The sequence below is a fragment of the Cannabis sativa genome, chromosome 8 (genome assembly GCF_029168945.1).
Source record: "Cannabis sativa cultivar Pink pepper isolate KNU-18-1 chromosome 8, ASM2916894v1, whole genome shotgun sequence".
In the NCBI taxonomy this organism is placed as follows: domain Eukaryota; kingdom Viridiplantae; phylum Streptophyta; class Magnoliopsida; order Rosales; family Cannabaceae; genus Cannabis; species Cannabis sativa.
The window spans coordinates 18,992,980-19,009,699 of NC_083608.1; the positions used below are offsets into that span (position 1 = coordinate 18,992,980).

The window sequence follows — 16,720 nt, forward strand, 5'->3', positions numbered from 1 at the left end:
AAATAGATAACATTGTAGCAAGTAATTGGCATGTAATCACTCACTAAATTTGGATATATACTCTTAAGAACAAAAGTCAACACAGTACTGTTAATTTCCTTCAAGAGTTTCTCAGAAATGAAAAAAAGATAGAATACCCTCACTTACATCGATCTTTACCAATAATTCCACAATTATATCTTGAAAAAAAGAGTTACTATAGCCATCTAGTCCTGGAGCCTTGTTAGTAGGAATGAAAAAGATTACTTGTTTCACAGCTTCAGCTGTATAATTTGCTAAAAGCATTTGAGCCTGATTTTCTATTACTACAGCCCCTTGGGCAATTACATCTAATTAATAACACTTCTTATATCTCTCATATTAGTTGTTAGGAGATTTTCATAAAAAATTAGAAATGCTTCTTGAACCTGTTCAGGTTGATCTAACCACCTACCTGATATATTTGTTATGGAGTATATTTTGTTTTGTGTTCTTTTGTCCTGGATACTTGTATGAAAAATGCAGAGTTTTCGTCTCCCTCCTTAAGCCAATGTGATTTAACTTTTTACTGTAAGAAAGATTGATACGCCTTATTTGCTGCAACATACTGGTCTCTAGCTTCCTTCTCCTTTTGTATTAAATCCTTATTAAAAGGATCTTTCTGCATAGCTTCTTGAGACCTCTGAAGCTTCATCCTCATCTTCATTTCAGCACTAGGAATATCATGAAAATTTGTTTTATTCAAGTCTTTAAGCATCAACTTAACTTGCTTTAATTTATGGATCAACTGAAACATAGCAGTCCCATGTACACCCCTACTCCAAGCATTAGCCAATTTTTGATTAATATTTGAAGACTGACTCCACATTCTAAAGTACTTAAATAATTTTTTCTCATAATTTCTTTCCTAGTAAACTGAATGTAAGGCGGGAGAGTGATCAAAAAGTTTTTCATTCAAGAAAAATACTCCAACTTCAGTATAGGAATAAAGCCAAGATTGATTAGCTAGAACCCTATCTATTTTGGAATAAATGCGATCATCACCTTGCTACTTGTTACTCCAAATGTAAAAGTTACCCATGTACGTTACATCTTCTAACTAAGAGTGCCCTATGCAATCCTTGAACTCAATAGACTTCTTATACTTCACTCTAACACAAATTCTCTCCTCATGGTTCAAAATCTCATTGAAATCACCCAGTACTAACCAAGGCTCCTTAGTACTAATTGATTTAAGCTCATACCATAAACCCTTACGCTCTTCCTCTACACTGAAGCCACAAACAAAGGTTACCAAAAAACCACAGCCATTCTTAGGTTTAACTAGTAAATGAACCATCTAACTTAAGCAAAACATTATATTCACATCAAACATCTTAGGATTCCAGCTTATAATAATTCTTCCTCTACTATGCCACGCATTATTAGTAGTAAAATACCACCCGGCAAACATTCGAAGGTACAAGGCCCCTAAATTCCTAGCCTTGACTCTTGTCTCAAGGAGACCAACCAACCCCTACTCTTTTTGTAGAGATTAACTTCTTAACCTTATTTTATTTATTAGGATTGTTGATCACCCTGACGTTCCAGCAAAGGATCCTATCCATTGGGAGGCAGATGCTCCCCCTCCCCCTGTGATATCCCTTGCCTTACCTACTTTTGAGCATTCTCCACAATCAGTACCTTTCACTTCAAAACTATTAGTAATTATCAGTACTTATCCCAGAAAGTGATGTTTACCTTGGGTCCTAGGAGCTCTCTCGGTTGTCGCTTGCCAAATAATGTAAGGCTTGTCTTATTCTCATGGAAGGTCGTGCTTTCGGGACCTTCTCTCGAGAAGTGGTATGTGGTGCGTGGTGCACACCACATCACCACTTTGATCCTTCATCTGATGGTAACACGTGTCCAGCTAAAAATTAGGACAACAGGCATCAATCCAACATAATCAATTCTTACAATTTGTTTGTTATTAAATAAAAAAAAAATTGATTACAATTAGATAAATAAACATGTATATATATAGATGATTATTAAAAGTTTCTAAAAGTTGTAAAAATAAATAATAATTATTTAAATATTACTTATTGACGGTAAGAACTCATCAACGATGTTAATGGCCAGAAATTCTATATCATGTGAATATCAAAAAATAAGAAGATAGATGAACTTTTTGAAACTTAAAGAAAACTTGCAGAATAACAATAGTGAAAAGTAAGTGTATTGTATTATCAACTTGTTAGCTAGGGTTTCACAAAGTTTTCAACCCCTTTGAGTGAGGGTGAGAATCAATTTATAGGGGAGCTCTTATGCCTCAGGCTACATGTCGTCCCCATGGGGATAACTTAGTACATGGTACACTAGTCAGATGGAAAAGGTCAGAGTAGGGGTTGTAAGGTCGTGCCTACAATGTACTATTGGTCGAATGTACTAGGTGTCCCAAGTGAGTGGATCCACTACTCGCTCAGGCCTTGCCCCTACTTATTTGCAAGGCGTCGTGGCTGAGCATGCGCGATGGTCCCCACATAGTGACCAAGTTTTCGTGGGGCCAATGTGGGTCCTGGTATTTCCCCTCCAAGGTAAGTCTCTAGTCATTCATATGGTCTTACTAAGGATCACGCATTCGAATCTAATCTTTCAAAAGGGAGTGGTCTTCGTCTCTTGTGGTTTACAACTCATGGATCGAAATAACCCTAGGCGCATGGGTTGGTCTCCGGGGACCCTAAGCGCAGGGGTTGGACTCCGAGACCCTAGACACAAGGGTTGGACATAGGCGCAAGAGTTGGTCTCCAAGGACCCTAAGCACAGGGCTTCCTGCTGTAAGGGTCCTTCTCGTCATTCCTTTTCTTGCTCGTCCTTCCCCAAATCTCGACAAGTGGCGGAGGAATCATCATATGCGTATTCTCACGTTAACATTACTTATTTCTTCTCTCGTGGTTTACAACTGGGTTGGTCTCTGGGGCTAGGCGCAGGGGTTCTTGTCACATGGGTCATCCTTCTTGTCATGTCTTTTTCTTGCTCGTCCTTCCCCGATTCCCAACAAGTGGTGAAGGATTTGTCATATGCAAATTCTCGTGTTAACATTACTTATTATCATATTTTTAAAAATAATAAATAAATAAATTAAAAAAAAAGTAATTAAGATATTTTAAGCAAAATAGGTAATAAGTTTATTAAAAAGAAATTAATCAAATGACATAACGGATTTAATTTTAATTATTAATTTTAACGAGAAAATAACAAAAACACAATAATTTATGCTAAATACCTACACTTTAGATATAAAAACTTTGCATATGTATACGTTATTAATAATGAAAATAAAAAATCTCAACAATCTATAAAATAAACTAGTTGATTAATTAGTATATAAGTGCATATATAGTTATAATAAAATTTTACTTTTAGTTTCAATAAAATTTATAATTAAAGATAAAAAAGTTGTGACTAATTATAAATTATTATTGTGTTATGACTAAAAAATTTATGGCTAAAATATTAGTCACAAAATTACAATTTGTTGTAACTAAATATGTTTTTAATCACAATATTTGTTGTAACTAAAACTAAATTAGTGACAGCTTGTAGCTAAATACTATGTTTTAGTTACAAGTATTTTTTTGTTGTGACTAAAAGTCACATTTAGTCATAAAAATTTATATTGTGACTAAAAGATTCTCACTTAAAAATAACATTTTTTTGTAGTGGGTGTTATTTGAGACTCTACATACTATTTGAAAAAAAAAAATTATGAAAAATAGTATTACATGACTATGTACATCTTACTAGTTTTCTAAAAAAAAAATAATGATTTATCTACCATTTGTCAAAAATAAAAAAAGTTATCTACCCAAAAAAAAAAAAGGTATGCAGTGTATTGCGAGTATACAAAAAAGATCAAATTAACATTTAAAAAAAAAAAAATTAAGCATGCAAAAAATTTAAACTCTATTTTTCAGCCATGTAAATTTTTCATAATTAAAAGATGAATAGATTACCTGTTATAGTATACAACTTATTCGATAATGCTTACCAAGATTTATATAATTCGGATTCACTTTGTAAATTGAAGAAACAAAAATATATCCATTTTTGTTTATTTACTTTGGGAAAACTGACCAGTTTATAAGAAATCATACTCATCAATATTTATTTCAATTGATATATTCTATTCTATACATGAACTCATCAAATATATATATGTGGTATATATAAAACAAACAAAAAAGGAAAAATAATATAAAAAAAAAAACATCAAATTTTGTCTTGATCATGACCTGAGAAATTATCTTCATTTGGCAAATCAAATGGGCTCCAATTATTACCAGTTAAGATGGCTACATCTTGATGAGCTTCTGATCCGAGAACCGGTAGCTGTGTTGCTTGAATGGCTTGACTAACCATCATCTGATGATGTTGAAGATGATGATGATGATGATGATGAGAACTACTTGACCATAAAACCTCCTGTTCTGGCAATGGTGGCAGCCCAAAATGATCACTTACACAATGCTCTGTTCGGTCAGGATTATTATATTGCTTGTGATGATCAAACGACTCCAAACCACAGAAGTTGTAAATCTGCTCATTTCCAGTGCTCAATTCTTGTGCCATTTGAATGTTAACATTAGTAGTATTTGAAATGAACTCCAAATTAGATTGATCAATTAAATGATCATCACAACCCAATTCCGGGATTTCTAATCCATTAATGTTGTTATTACTCTTGGAATTATCTGGCTTTTGATTCAAGAAGTTGGCATAAACAAGAGCAAGATCAATATGGGAACCATCAGGCTGCAGCATTGAATTAGATGACCTATTGGAATATTCATCTAAGAAACTCCCATTATTATTATTGACACCACCATATGAATTATGTCCAACCACACCAGTACTGGACACATTATTAGTAGTTCCATAATTCAAATTCTTAGACAAAAGGGTTCGGCCGTCCGTGGCTGTCGAAAGCCTCAGAGACTTTCCTCTTCTGTTCTTCCTGCAGCCACCTCCAACAGGCACATTCCTGAGTGACCCTCCTTTAGTCCAGTATCTTCTGCAGCCTTTACAAAAGTATCGAGGTTGAGTTAAGCTATAATTGTTGTAGTAACAAAACTTGGTGTTGGAACAGCCACACCTTGGACAATTGGGAGATATCTCAGCATTAGGCTTCCATATACCTCTCTCCATCATCAGTACCATTAATGTAAGTAGTTTTCTTCTTCATTCAGACCTTTCATCAAACACTTAAAGATCAAACTCCCTCTCTCTCTGTAAACGTTTAGAGAGAAAATGAAGCAGTTGGGCAACCATGAAATGACCTCAAAAGGGTTATATGGGGTAACAGAATTGCCTTCTCCCCATGCACGTGTGGAGCTTCTCTCCTAAGCCGCACATGACATGATGACACTGTGTTATTATTATGATGGTTAAGGTGGGTGGGGGTGGGGGTGGTGGTGCATGATCAGTCTCTGCCCCGGCGGCTGATACAAGGTGTCGGTGTTTGTGACACGTGTCGAAAATGTATTGGTAGGGATGATAGAGTTGTAGGAAGCAAAACCCTCGAGACTCTAATTTTAGGTGGCTTTGAGGAGCAGACAACCCTCTAAATCTATTACTATTAAACTATACATATTTTGGGAACCCCAAAGTGCTTCCCTTCCCACTCACTCACACTCTCCGATCCCTAAGATGTTATGTCCTTAAAACCCTCCTTCTTAACTGGGATTATATATTTGATATTATAATAATAATAATCAACCATTCAGTTTCATTTTCAGCCCAAAGTAATATAGCTAGCTACCTAGCAAGCTATGTAGCTATATAGTAATTAATTAAATAAATGATAATATAGTAAAAATTGGGTTGAGAATGAGAAGTAGTGTATGAAAAGAAAGAAGAAAATTTAATAAAAAGGAGTGGGCGTGCGTGGAAGTAGTAATTTGTTAAAGGAGGAATGTCTCATAATAAGTGGGTAGTACAGTACTATCCCAGCTAGTTAATGTATACGCAACTTAGAAGGGATCTCTTGGATCATGGGCTTCTCGGATCTGTAGCCTCTCAATTGAATAATATAGTCAATAAATATATATATATATAGAGGAAATTACACTTAGTATGGGATTTTAGGCACATTTAAGTTTGGCCAATTTATATGGTATTTTTTTATTTTTAGGTTTTTGTATGGTATTTGATATGCCATATATATGTAATTAGGTTTCTAAATCCCATATTTACTGTTTTTATTTGTTTAGGAAGTTTTATTTGTCATTGATGCCGAAAAAGTCACCGGAGTTTCTGCGGTCTTGCGGAAAAGTCACGGAGTAGCGGTCGGTGCGGAAAAGTCGTCGGAGTTCTTTGCCGGCGCCGGAAAATTCGTCGGAATTGGCATTTTCGCCGGAAAAATCACTGAAAAATCACCAAGAAACCGGTTTCTTAAAGTCTAAGAAACCGGTTTCTTGAAGTCTAAGAAACCGGTTTCTTGGTGATTTTTCCGTTGACAATGCCAATTTTCACGACTTTTCTGACGCTAGCAGCTACTCCGGCGACTTTTCGGCACCGACAGTAAACTTCAGAAAAGTCATTAGAATTGGCATAGTCGCCAGAAAAATTACCAAGTAACTGGTTTCTGGTTTCTTGATGAAGAAACCGGTTTTTTGGTAATTTTTCCGGTAATTTTTCTGACGACAATGGCCTGACGAATTTTCTAGCGTTGGTAGCAACTCTGACGACTAATACACCGACAACTACTCCGTGACTTTTTCGGTACCAACAAGAAACTCTAGGAAATTCGTCAAAATTGTCATTGTCATAGGAAAAATTATCGGGCTAATCACGAAAGCTGGTTTTTTTCGGTTTCTTGATGAAGAAACCGATTTCTTGGTAATTTTTTTATATTTTTTTCTCTATTTGGTTGATTGATGAAGCCGGTTTCAATTATTTTCAGTGTATATCATTTTTGTTTTGTTTTCATAATCTTTATTATTGTTGTGTAACAAAATTAGTTCCTTGATGAAGAAACCACTTTCTTGGTGAAGAAACCAGTTTCTTGACGAAAAAACCACTTTCTTGGTGATTTTTCTAATGATTTCTTTGGCGACAATGCCGATTCGACGACTTTTTTACGCGGCAATAACTCGGCGATTTTTCCAACACCGGGAACTACTCGGCAACTTTTTCGGCACCGACATCAAACTCGGAATAGTCGTCGGACTTGGCATTGTCCTTTGGTAAAATTACCGAAAAATCACCAAGAAACCGGTTTAACATCAAGAAACCGGTTTCTTGGTGATTTTTCCGACGACAATGCTAATTCGACGACTTTTTCGGCGCGGCAAAAGAACTCCGGCGACTTTTTCGACCCGGCGGCTACTCCGACGACTTTTTCCTAAGCCGACAAGAAACTCCGGTGACTTTTCCAGCACGAGTGACAACTTCGGCAATCACTATAGTTTTATTTGTTTTATTTTTTAAAAAAAAATAAATATGAAGGGAATTTTAATATTTTTTATAGTAATTTAATTAAGTTTTTATTTTTTATGAATTTTAAATTCAGATTTCTTTTTAATGTTTTGTATGGTTTTTTTTAGAAAAAAACCATATTTTTAGTTTGATTGGTTAGATAATGCCATATTTAGTGGTATTTACTTTTTATGCCATATTTATCATAACCTTAATAATTTTTCCCATATTTTTGAAAATAGCCCATATATATATTTATATATTAAATAATATAATCAAAATCTTTTCAAAAAAATAAATATATATATATATACTAGGTGATTGTTACGTGCCAAGCCACGTAGTGTTAGTTTTATTTAATATTTTAGTTTTTTATTTTAATTAATAATTAAAATAGTATAATTATTTGAATGATTTGTTTTATAAAAATAAAATATGTGTCAGTATATTTAGTAAGTAAAACATAGTTGTGTTATAATAATGTAAGTTATTAATAGTAGAATGTACATTAATTTTCTAACTGAAAAAAGTTCTATTATTTCATATTTAATAATAGCTACACAACTATATATTTATAGATTTTCACATTCTTTGCAAATTACTAATAAGCACCAATAATATTTTTCATATTCTAATATTTTTCAACCTTCTCCTCTTGGTGGTAAAATTAAAAATAAAACTAAAAATAAGCACAAACATATAAGGTAAATACTAATTACAGCCCATTTTATCTTCTTTTTATTTTTTTAAGCTATTTTATCTTTTCTAGACATTTTATCTATATTTTCCTTTTTTAAAAAATAAATAAAAAAAATTATTAATATTCTTTTTTAAGATAAGTTTGTTAGAGAGATATGTGGCTAAGATGATTTTTTTAATTTAAAAAGTGATTATTAATATTTAAAAGATTGTTTGATTTTTTGGGTTTAATTATTGGGTTTATTTGTTAACGGGAGATCAAACCTAATCGTTAAATTTAACAGAATATTCTTTTATTTTTAAGTATATTCTGTGAAACCAAGAAATGCCGTTAGATAGGCACTTTTAATATATAAAGATATTTATATATTAAATAATATAATCAAAATCTTATTTGCAGTGCAATATTGTGGGAATGTCGATTCAAAAGGAAACAAACGAAACAAATACCATATTATATTAAGCACCATAGCAGAATGATGACGCAACAAAATATTAGCAAACCATTTATAAATGCCATATAAACAAACAATTAGATATCCAGAATCCTATCACCATCAGAAAGTGGGAATTTGATATTTATAATGGAATTTCATCATGGTATTTATCATATACACTTCAAAGTTACTTGCCTATAACTAATTTTGTTATTACTGATATAATATAAGCAAAGAGTTGAATTATATATAACGAGAAATGATCCAAATTTTAGAACCTTATATTGGCGAGAATATTCATTGTTTTTTGTCACATACGAATGTATTTTAAGTTAATTCTTACGTTTTGTATTTTCTTTTTTTAACACTAGGGATGGAAACTAATATGTAGCTTCAGTTTATTTATTTTAATATATATATTTATGGTTGAGGAAAAGCTTTGCCATTATATACATTTATAAACATAAATGTACAGTGTACTAATGATTACTAATGAAGATTTGAGATTTCAATTTCCATATTAGCTAGCTCAAACATGACGAGAGAAAGGCTTCTAAGGTGAAATTGCATCACCCAGATATGTATTAAAAAAATCTCTTTTTCTGCACTTACACCAACTAAATTACACACCTAAAGCCGAAAATTTAACTGTAAATTATTATTCAAAAAATGCACTTATTACTAGGAGGGGACTAAAAATGACAGAATATAAAGGAAACAAAGTAGAGAGTTCCTAAAAGACTGCTGAGCCACAAGAACCAAAATAAATAAATAAACATTTAATATCTTATGTTATGACTGTGCAATAACTCTACTGCAGCTGTGACTACTCCCTTTCCCTCTCTGGAGATGTCAAACCCCGGTTCTTCGATCTTCCTGTTTAGAAGCTTGTCAAGCTCCCCGCGTAACTTCTGCAAAACAAAAGACAAAACTTTATTAGACACTGCTGCATTAATTGATGAACAATCAAAACAGATGGGGCATCTGTAAATTTACAGCAAGAATTTGGGAGCCACATTTACCCGAATTAAGTCTAGAACACTCTTTGATGCAGAGAAATGGAGATAACCGTCGAGCATTTCGATACCTTCACCTGTTTTACTAGGAATTAGGTTACCGCCAAACAGGAGTAAGGCGTAATCTGATATATTTGTTGAGTCCCGGATGAAAATGCTGGTTGTTTTCACTTTCTCACTGTAAACCATGTAAGGGAGAGGGAAGAGATGAACTGCCGCGTTGACAGATGCAGGGTGGATATCGACTTTCCCCACTTCTTTGGTGTAAAACGCACTCCGTTTTCCTCTTCTTTTGCACTGGACAACATTTGGGTACATCCCTGCGCAAAGAATTGCACATACCATCTCCAAATCCTGACCATACTGGTTGTATGCCTACAAGCACGTAAAACATAGCATGCGATTTTCATACAGATAGGCATAAAAATTCAGTCACTCGACAGGAAAATTCAGAGCCAAAGTCAGGTTAAAGAGACTAAATGCTTACAGCAGGACCCCTGGATTTGTCCACAAAGCCAATACCCGCCAACAGATCTAGAAACTGCATTCTCATATCCTCCATCATCTGCAAAGTTACCGGAGATAAAAAGTTCTCCCAACAGAATGCTCTATCATTTCCGTTACGCTTTGCTTCTTTCCATCCTTCAAAAGCTTTGAGGAGTGCTATGTGGTCACTGCAACAACAGTGTGAAGATTTAAATAACTGAAAGGTTCAAAAACTCAAGTATGTCCATACGTACTGTCATTTATCAGAAAGGGGAGTGTGACTCAGCTGAATGACCTAACCTGCAAGAATCACCGGCAAAGGACCTTTTTGCAGCATCAGCTTCCTCTTTCCTCTCTATGGGCATGACAAACGGATCACGATGAGCAAGAGCAGCAGCAATTGTTAAGGCAGGATTCAGGCATTGAAAGATAGACCCCATCAATAGCATCTTCCCAATGTTTGGGTCCAACGGCAGAGTGCAAAGATGGCGACCTGTAAGTGAAAATATGCCATTGTGATCAGCACCCTAAAGATGAAATTAGTAGAGGAAGAAAAAGGTTAAAACTTGTGGTGTATATATACCAAGTGGAGTAAGCTCCTCCCTATCATCTAAAGCTCCTATAGTTTTAAGAAGTTCAATTGCATTTTGGACGGCAAGGGAATCTGGTGGCTGAAGTGCCTTTGCAAGAAATGATCCAGCAGTTCCAAGCTGCAAGCTTTTAATCTGGAGGCACAACTCTTGCAGAGGTGTTCGGAGAATTTCAGGCAACTGATACTGAAGCATTTCATCGTGTATAATTTTTGGGTACAATTTATAACAAACCCCGGGTTGCACACGTCCAGCACGCCCTCTTCTCTAAAATCATCTCAAAAGAAAAGAAAAGTATATACAAATACATTATTGTGGGAAGGATAAAAAAGTGATTGCCAGTCTAGATTCTTATCTCATAAAATACCTGATGTGCTGAAGCTTTTGAAATCCACGAAGGTAAAAGACATGCCAGTTTGTTAAGAGCATCATAACTAGTTTCCTTTGCCTTGCCACAGTCTATCACATACACAACATCATCTATGGTGATACTGCTCTCAGCAATATTTGTTGCCAGCACAATTTTTCTACAAGACAGATACAGGCAAATTTAGAATTTGAGCACAAATAAAAAGAAATGCAGTTGCAAAATCCATCTGATATCGAAGTGATTGTAGCAGGATGATTAAATCTTCAGATTAAGAAAAAATTTTATTTCCTTCATCTTTCTTGCCTCTAGCCACTCACTATTTCAACTGAGTAAAGTTGAAAGAGAAAGAATACCGTAAGGAACTTTTTAACATAATTAATTGCTTTCATATGCTTGCCTTTTGTTAGGGGGTGGACGATCAAATATTTCCCGTTGATTGATAGTAGGCATAGATCCATGTAAGGGAAGAACCATAAATTTGCTTGGATCTCCAAGGAATCTGTTTCCCTTAACTTTGTCAAGTAGCTTAGAAATGTCATCCCATCCCGTAAGGAATACAAGAATCGCACCAGGACCTTCATGGCGACATATATGTTCAATACTTGCTTCTACCTACATAAAATAAACTACTGGTGATTTGTTTAACCTCCAAAATTAAAACTTAAACAATTTGATATAGCTTTCAGTATTTCACACATTACAATTGCTCTACCCTGTTCAAGGCTTAAAAAAAGCCTCAAAGAAAAGGAAACTCAAATTGGAAAACATATATGAACCAAAAATGAAGCAAACTCGCTAGACTTTAGAACAACAAAAGTAAAGTTGGGTTCATAGAAAGCATGTTACCAGACCCAAATCAAGTTGTGAACCAGACCACGCTTCAAGAGACTTTCTTGTAGATGTGCTATAAGTTCTGTATTGAGAATCAATATTAACTTCCTGCAATCATAGACCAATTATTTGTAAGTTTAATATTTTTTGGAAAAAAAAAAAAAACTGCCTAGTATCATCAGCTTCCATACAGCAACAAAATTATTATTGTAAGAAATTAAGGAAATTCCAGCCATCATTAAATTTGTTAAGATAAAAATGGAACGAGAGATTGCCTCAAATAGTTCAGTTAACGGGTCCTTCTTGGAATCTTTTTGTCTTCTTCTTCTTGAATTTCCATCGAAGTTACCAGACTCTGACTTTATACTATAGTGAGTTTTCTCTAAAACGTCTTCAAGAAATAAGTCGGTTACAGGAAAAGTAAAGCCCTGCAAATAATAAAGAAAATATGCAAAATTAACAATCAGCCTAGAAGAACATCAATATGTATTCTTCAAGAGAAAGATAATATACTGGTATATGTATGGTTGGGGCATTTCCAAAGTAGTTAGAGAACAAGTCAGCATTGATCGTTGCACTCATTAGAATAAGACGTAAATCTGGGCGGCGAGGAAGAAGATCACGCAAAATTATTAGTAAAAAGTCCTCATTCATGCCTCTTTCATGGATTTCATCAACAAGCAAGTGGCTAACACCGGTTAATAGTGGATCCTGGACCTGCATGAATAACGGCAGCAATTAGTGAATATAACAAACCAGGGAAGAAGCAGACACAAAAAGATTCTGTAAATTACTATGAGGCTAAACTTTTTATAAAAACATGTAAAAGACAAACCCAGAGGATGGTGCTTTTGGAGTATTATTCCTAAATTTTGTTGTGCTAACTGTAATGTGTTTAAGGGTGGTACACCCCCATCTTCCCCATGTGATTAGCATATATCAGTTTCCATGTCACATAACACAAGTATTTCATTTTAAGAAATCCAAAAAACAATTGTTATTCTTGATGTTTTAGACCAGATGAAAAAATTACGCACATAAGTAATTTGAAGTTCATGAAACAGACTCAAGCACCAACTGTGAGAAAAGGAAAAGAGATCCAAGGAAACTGTACAGAGAAATTGACATGAGATTGAATTACCAATTGGCGAAGTAATACTCCAGTTGTGCAAAATAAGAGTCGTGTTTGGGATGAACGCTTAGATTCAAGCCGGATCTGATAGCCAACACTTTCACCAAGACTTTCTCCTCTTTCCGAGGATATACGAGCAGAAACAGAAATAGCAGATATACGGCGAGGTTGAGTGCAAACTATATTACAATCTGCACCACGCAGACATGATATCTCCTCTTCTAGAATGAATTGAGGAAGTTGTGTTGTTTTGCCACAACCTGTTTCTCCTGAAACTACCAATACCTGTGTTTAAACAAGATGAGCAAATAATTAATATAAAATATGTAAGATATACAATTGAAATTATTTATGTTGGACAAAGAAATGTTTTTTTTTTCAGAATGAAGAAACTAATAAAAAATAATGATTATAATAAATTGTTAAGAGTCCCACATCAAATTAAAAAAAAAAAAGAAAAACTCTGAACATTTAGAATTTGCAACCATCAACTTGAAACACCAGTTTTGCATCTATATCATGGATGAATAGCAATTTCCCTACTGGGAGCATGGAAACATCGTCATCATACCTGATTTTCTGCAACAGCTTTCAGAAACTGAGACTTCATTTTGAATGCCGGAAGTTTCTCCCGAAATGATTGCATTGTTTTTAAGCTGTCACTTGTCTGCATTAAAAATGTATATATCTTTAAAAATGAAATTTTGACTTGGAAATCAAAAAAATGCAAATACATATAATAACACGAGCAGAGGGAATGCAGCAGCCAACTCTATCCCAACCAAAACACCTTCGCAAATATAATTAATTGAATAATAATCAAGCGGAAGGTCATTAGTATTCCTACAAACTCCATCATTGAAATAAGTCATTGCCCTGATCCAACTGGCCTCTGTTTTCAGGGTCTTAAAAGCAGTGTGTTTTAATAACATTTAATGGGGTTGAGGTTTTACTATGAGGTTGTCAAAGTATTCTCAAAAGCACAAGAAATTGATGGGGTTCCTTAGTAACATGGCTGGGTCAACTGCATCAACATAAATCCTGGCTTGTAACCAGGAAGGCCGCGGAATGAGACACAATGCTTTCACATCACATGTCAAAGATTCATAGAGCAATCATTCATGTTTTCAACATGCTTGAGTATGTGTCATTTATTAGATGGTTTGTTCAGCAGCAACTGGTGATTGGCAGTCTTGTTTATACAGGAGAAAATTAGTTGCTACTCTGCTACTACCAATATTGTAACATTGGCACCAATAATCTAGTTATTTAATTTTAGGTAAATGTCTTAAAAATATCAAATGGATACAATGAGAAATATTTATAAGATAAGAACTAGAATAAAGAGCCAGTGCATGGTAAATTAAAGAACTAGAGAGATCAATATCAGGAATTTGAAGTTTGAACTGTAACATTTTTTCGGTAATTCTACATGAGCTTTCCAAACTTTCCTAAAGCTTAAGCACTAGGCCATGGGCCAAAGCTAACTTGGATTTTGATGATAAACTATGTTGTTAATGTCATTTTTTAATACTGGTAGAAGATCACCAAACCTCTCTGGATAAAATTCATACCATAGCATGTATATTCAAATGGTTCTGCTATGTAGAAAATGAAAATTAATATATGCTTATGTAATTTTTATTTATTCTTTGCTGTGTGCTTTAACTCGAAAAGATTTCTGGTATAAAGGGATGTACTGGAGTTAATGATCTATCTATTTATTGGCTAGCATACGAGTTTGGTAGCATCAACAGCTTTGGTCAGGAGGTTTTTTGGGGGGTTTTGTCAATAAGCATTATAGTATGGATATGTTAGTTGTATTCGCTTATGATATGTATTCTGCATTCTTGATTTCTTATTGATAAAAGAGAAGGCAACACAGATTATGGAATATAAAATTGACACATTGCAATATGTACCTTCATTTTTTCCTGCTTCTCCTTAAGCTCAAGGCTAAGTTTTTGCCTGATAGAATCAGTCTCAAGGGGGGAGACAAGTTGAGTCATATCTCCATCAGCGGAAGATTGTATGCCTCTTTGAGCTGTTGAGCCTGTTGCTTCTAAAGAGCTATTTTTAGGTACTCCTACCCGCGACTGTGAGTTATCCAGCAGATTTCCAACTCGCCTTTCAATTTCTGTAGTCATTCTAATCTGTACAATAAATAACAATAATTAATAGTGCATTGAAAACAAAAAGCCAAAACAATGCAAGAAAACATTACCTCTTTCTGAGTAGAGCCATGACGGTCATCAAGATCTGCCCGGTAATCTGGCAATGGAACTTTGCTAACAACAAGAGCCTTGCCCTTATTATATGCATGGCTTTCTTTGCAGAAGCACAAAAAATTATAATAAATGTAAGATTAACAATACATTGACTGCAGTTATCACGGCAACCAAAACACTATAATTTTTCAAAGCCAGATTGCTAAGTCCATGCCAAAGTAAAAGCTACTCAAAAAATGAGTACCCAAAAAAAAGAAAAGAGAAAGAAACAACGACATACATATTTTTTTCAAATGAAAAACACAAAACAGTCAGAAGAGAGCTTACAAGTGAAACCCAAGTTGATGAGCCATGTCAGCTAGAGTTTGCTGGTCTGCTCGACTAAAGTTTCGCTTAATTATCAACTCTTGTTCTCCTCCTCCTTTCATTTGCTCTATCTTACCCCACCATTCATTTTCATCAAGAGCTTCCATCTGTATATCCAAAAAAAAAAATCACAAAAAATAAGACCTTTCACTCTATAAACTCAAGAAACTGAGCCCCATAAATTTTTAATCATTCCAAACACGAAAGTTAAAACTTTTGCATTCACTGAATACCAGCAAGCTCGATCACTCATCACTTTCCCAACTTTCAAGCCAAAAATCAAAGCTTTTCGGTTTATTGACATACCATACAGTCAAGCTCAATGAAAGGAGAGAAAAAACAATCAAACTAATCCACTATCCTAAACTATTTTTTTGACAATCAAACAAAGAAGGTTTTTTCACACGAAAACACTTACAACACAAGTTAGTAGTTAGTTACCTCCGAAGCTTTTTCCCTCAGTTTCTCAGCACGCCAGACAGGGTCCCACCACCTCTGTTCTCCTCGTCCACCACCACGGCCTCCTCCTCCGCCACCGCGGCGGCCAGCACCTCCGCCGCGACCGCCACCGGAGTTGCGGCCGCCACGGGAGTTGGGGCCACCTCGAGAGTTGGGGCGGTAAGACATTGAGGGAGTCGAGATCTGGAGGTAATGGCGGCGAATGGAAGATAGTCGCGGGGGAAGGAGGTGGAGTTGGTTGGGAATGGAGAGTGAAGAGAAGAAGGAGCAGTAGTACGTGATGGTCCGCGCTGTAGGGGATCTTAGTGAGAGATTTGGAAAGATTTTTAACACTCGCCCATTAATAATAGGTTTTGACATTTTCTTTTCTAAATTGAAATATTGGTTGTAAATTGGTTGTTTTAATGGGAATTGTGTTGGACACCAATATCTTTTCATAATTACCACATTCAAATAATGTTGTTCCATAAAAAAAAAGATTATTTTATAAATACACAAAAATAACAAAAAAATTACAAAAATACTATTTCACAGAATTTTAAATAATTTTACGATTTTTTTGATTTTATTTACAGAAAAAACAATTTTTTTATGTTGTACTCTTGTTAATTTGTTGTTGATTTTTTGTTATCTGTAAGTTATTTTTTTTTATTGTTTTGATGTTATTTT

The 16,720-nt window shown here is 34.7% G+C and overlaps 2 protein-coding genes across 3 annotated transcripts; both read right to left on the minus strand.

Annotated features, from left to right (window-relative positions):
* Positions 1-4,098: 4,098 nt before the first annotated feature.
* On the minus strand, positions 4,099-6,044 carry LOC115699194 (dof zinc finger protein DOF3.5). Its single transcript, XM_030626481.2, has one exon. It carries the CDS (start codon positions 5,176-5,178, stop codon positions 4,231-4,233), a length of 948 nt encoding a protein of 315 aa, XP_030482341.1. The 5' UTR covers positions 5,179-6,044; the 3' UTR covers positions 4,099-4,230.
* A 3,077-nt stretch (positions 6,045-9,121) lies between these two features.
* Positions 9,122-16,420, minus strand: LOC115699193 (DExH-box ATP-dependent RNA helicase DExH1). Of its 2 annotated transcripts, XM_030626479.2 has the most exons (16): positions 16,034-16,420; positions 15,554-15,699; positions 15,223-15,322; positions 14,921-15,151; positions 13,570-13,665; positions 13,008-13,283; positions 12,380-12,583; positions 12,142-12,294; positions 11,882-11,974; positions 11,433-11,647; positions 11,033-11,192; positions 10,659-10,932; positions 10,376-10,568; positions 10,077-10,263; positions 9,596-9,964; positions 9,122-9,484 (listed from the first exon to the last, which is right to left on the minus strand). In XM_030626479.2, exons 1-16 carry the CDS (start codon positions 16,409-16,411, stop codon positions 9,353-9,355), a joined length of 3,207 nt encoding a protein of 1,068 aa, XP_030482339.2. In that variant the 5' UTR covers positions 16,412-16,420; the 3' UTR covers positions 9,122-9,352. The 2 variants fall into 2 exon arrangements, with proteins under 2 accessions (XP_030482339.2, XP_030482340.2); XM_030626480.2 differs by lacking the exon at positions 16,034-16,420 and having other exon boundaries at positions 15,223-15,326; positions 15,554-15,694.
* Positions 16,421-16,720: the final 300 nt, after the last annotated feature.

Coding starts and splice junctions, on each gene's coding strand:
- LOC115699193 (XM_030626479.2), bottom strand. CDS start 16,411: ATGTCAAAACCTATTATTAATGGGCGAGTGTTAAAAATCTTTCCAAAT. Junction 15,323..15,553: donor CATCAACTTGGGTTTCACTT/GTAAGCTCTCTT, acceptor CTGCAAAGAAAG/CCATGCATATAATAAGGGCA. Junction 10,264..10,375: donor TTTGCCGGTGATTCTTGCAG/GTTAGGTCATTC, acceptor CTGTTGTTGCAG/TGACCACATAGCACTCCTCA.
- LOC115699194 (XM_030626481.2), bottom strand. CDS start 5,178: ATGGTACTGATGATGGAGAGAGGTATATGGAAGCCTAATGCTGAGATA.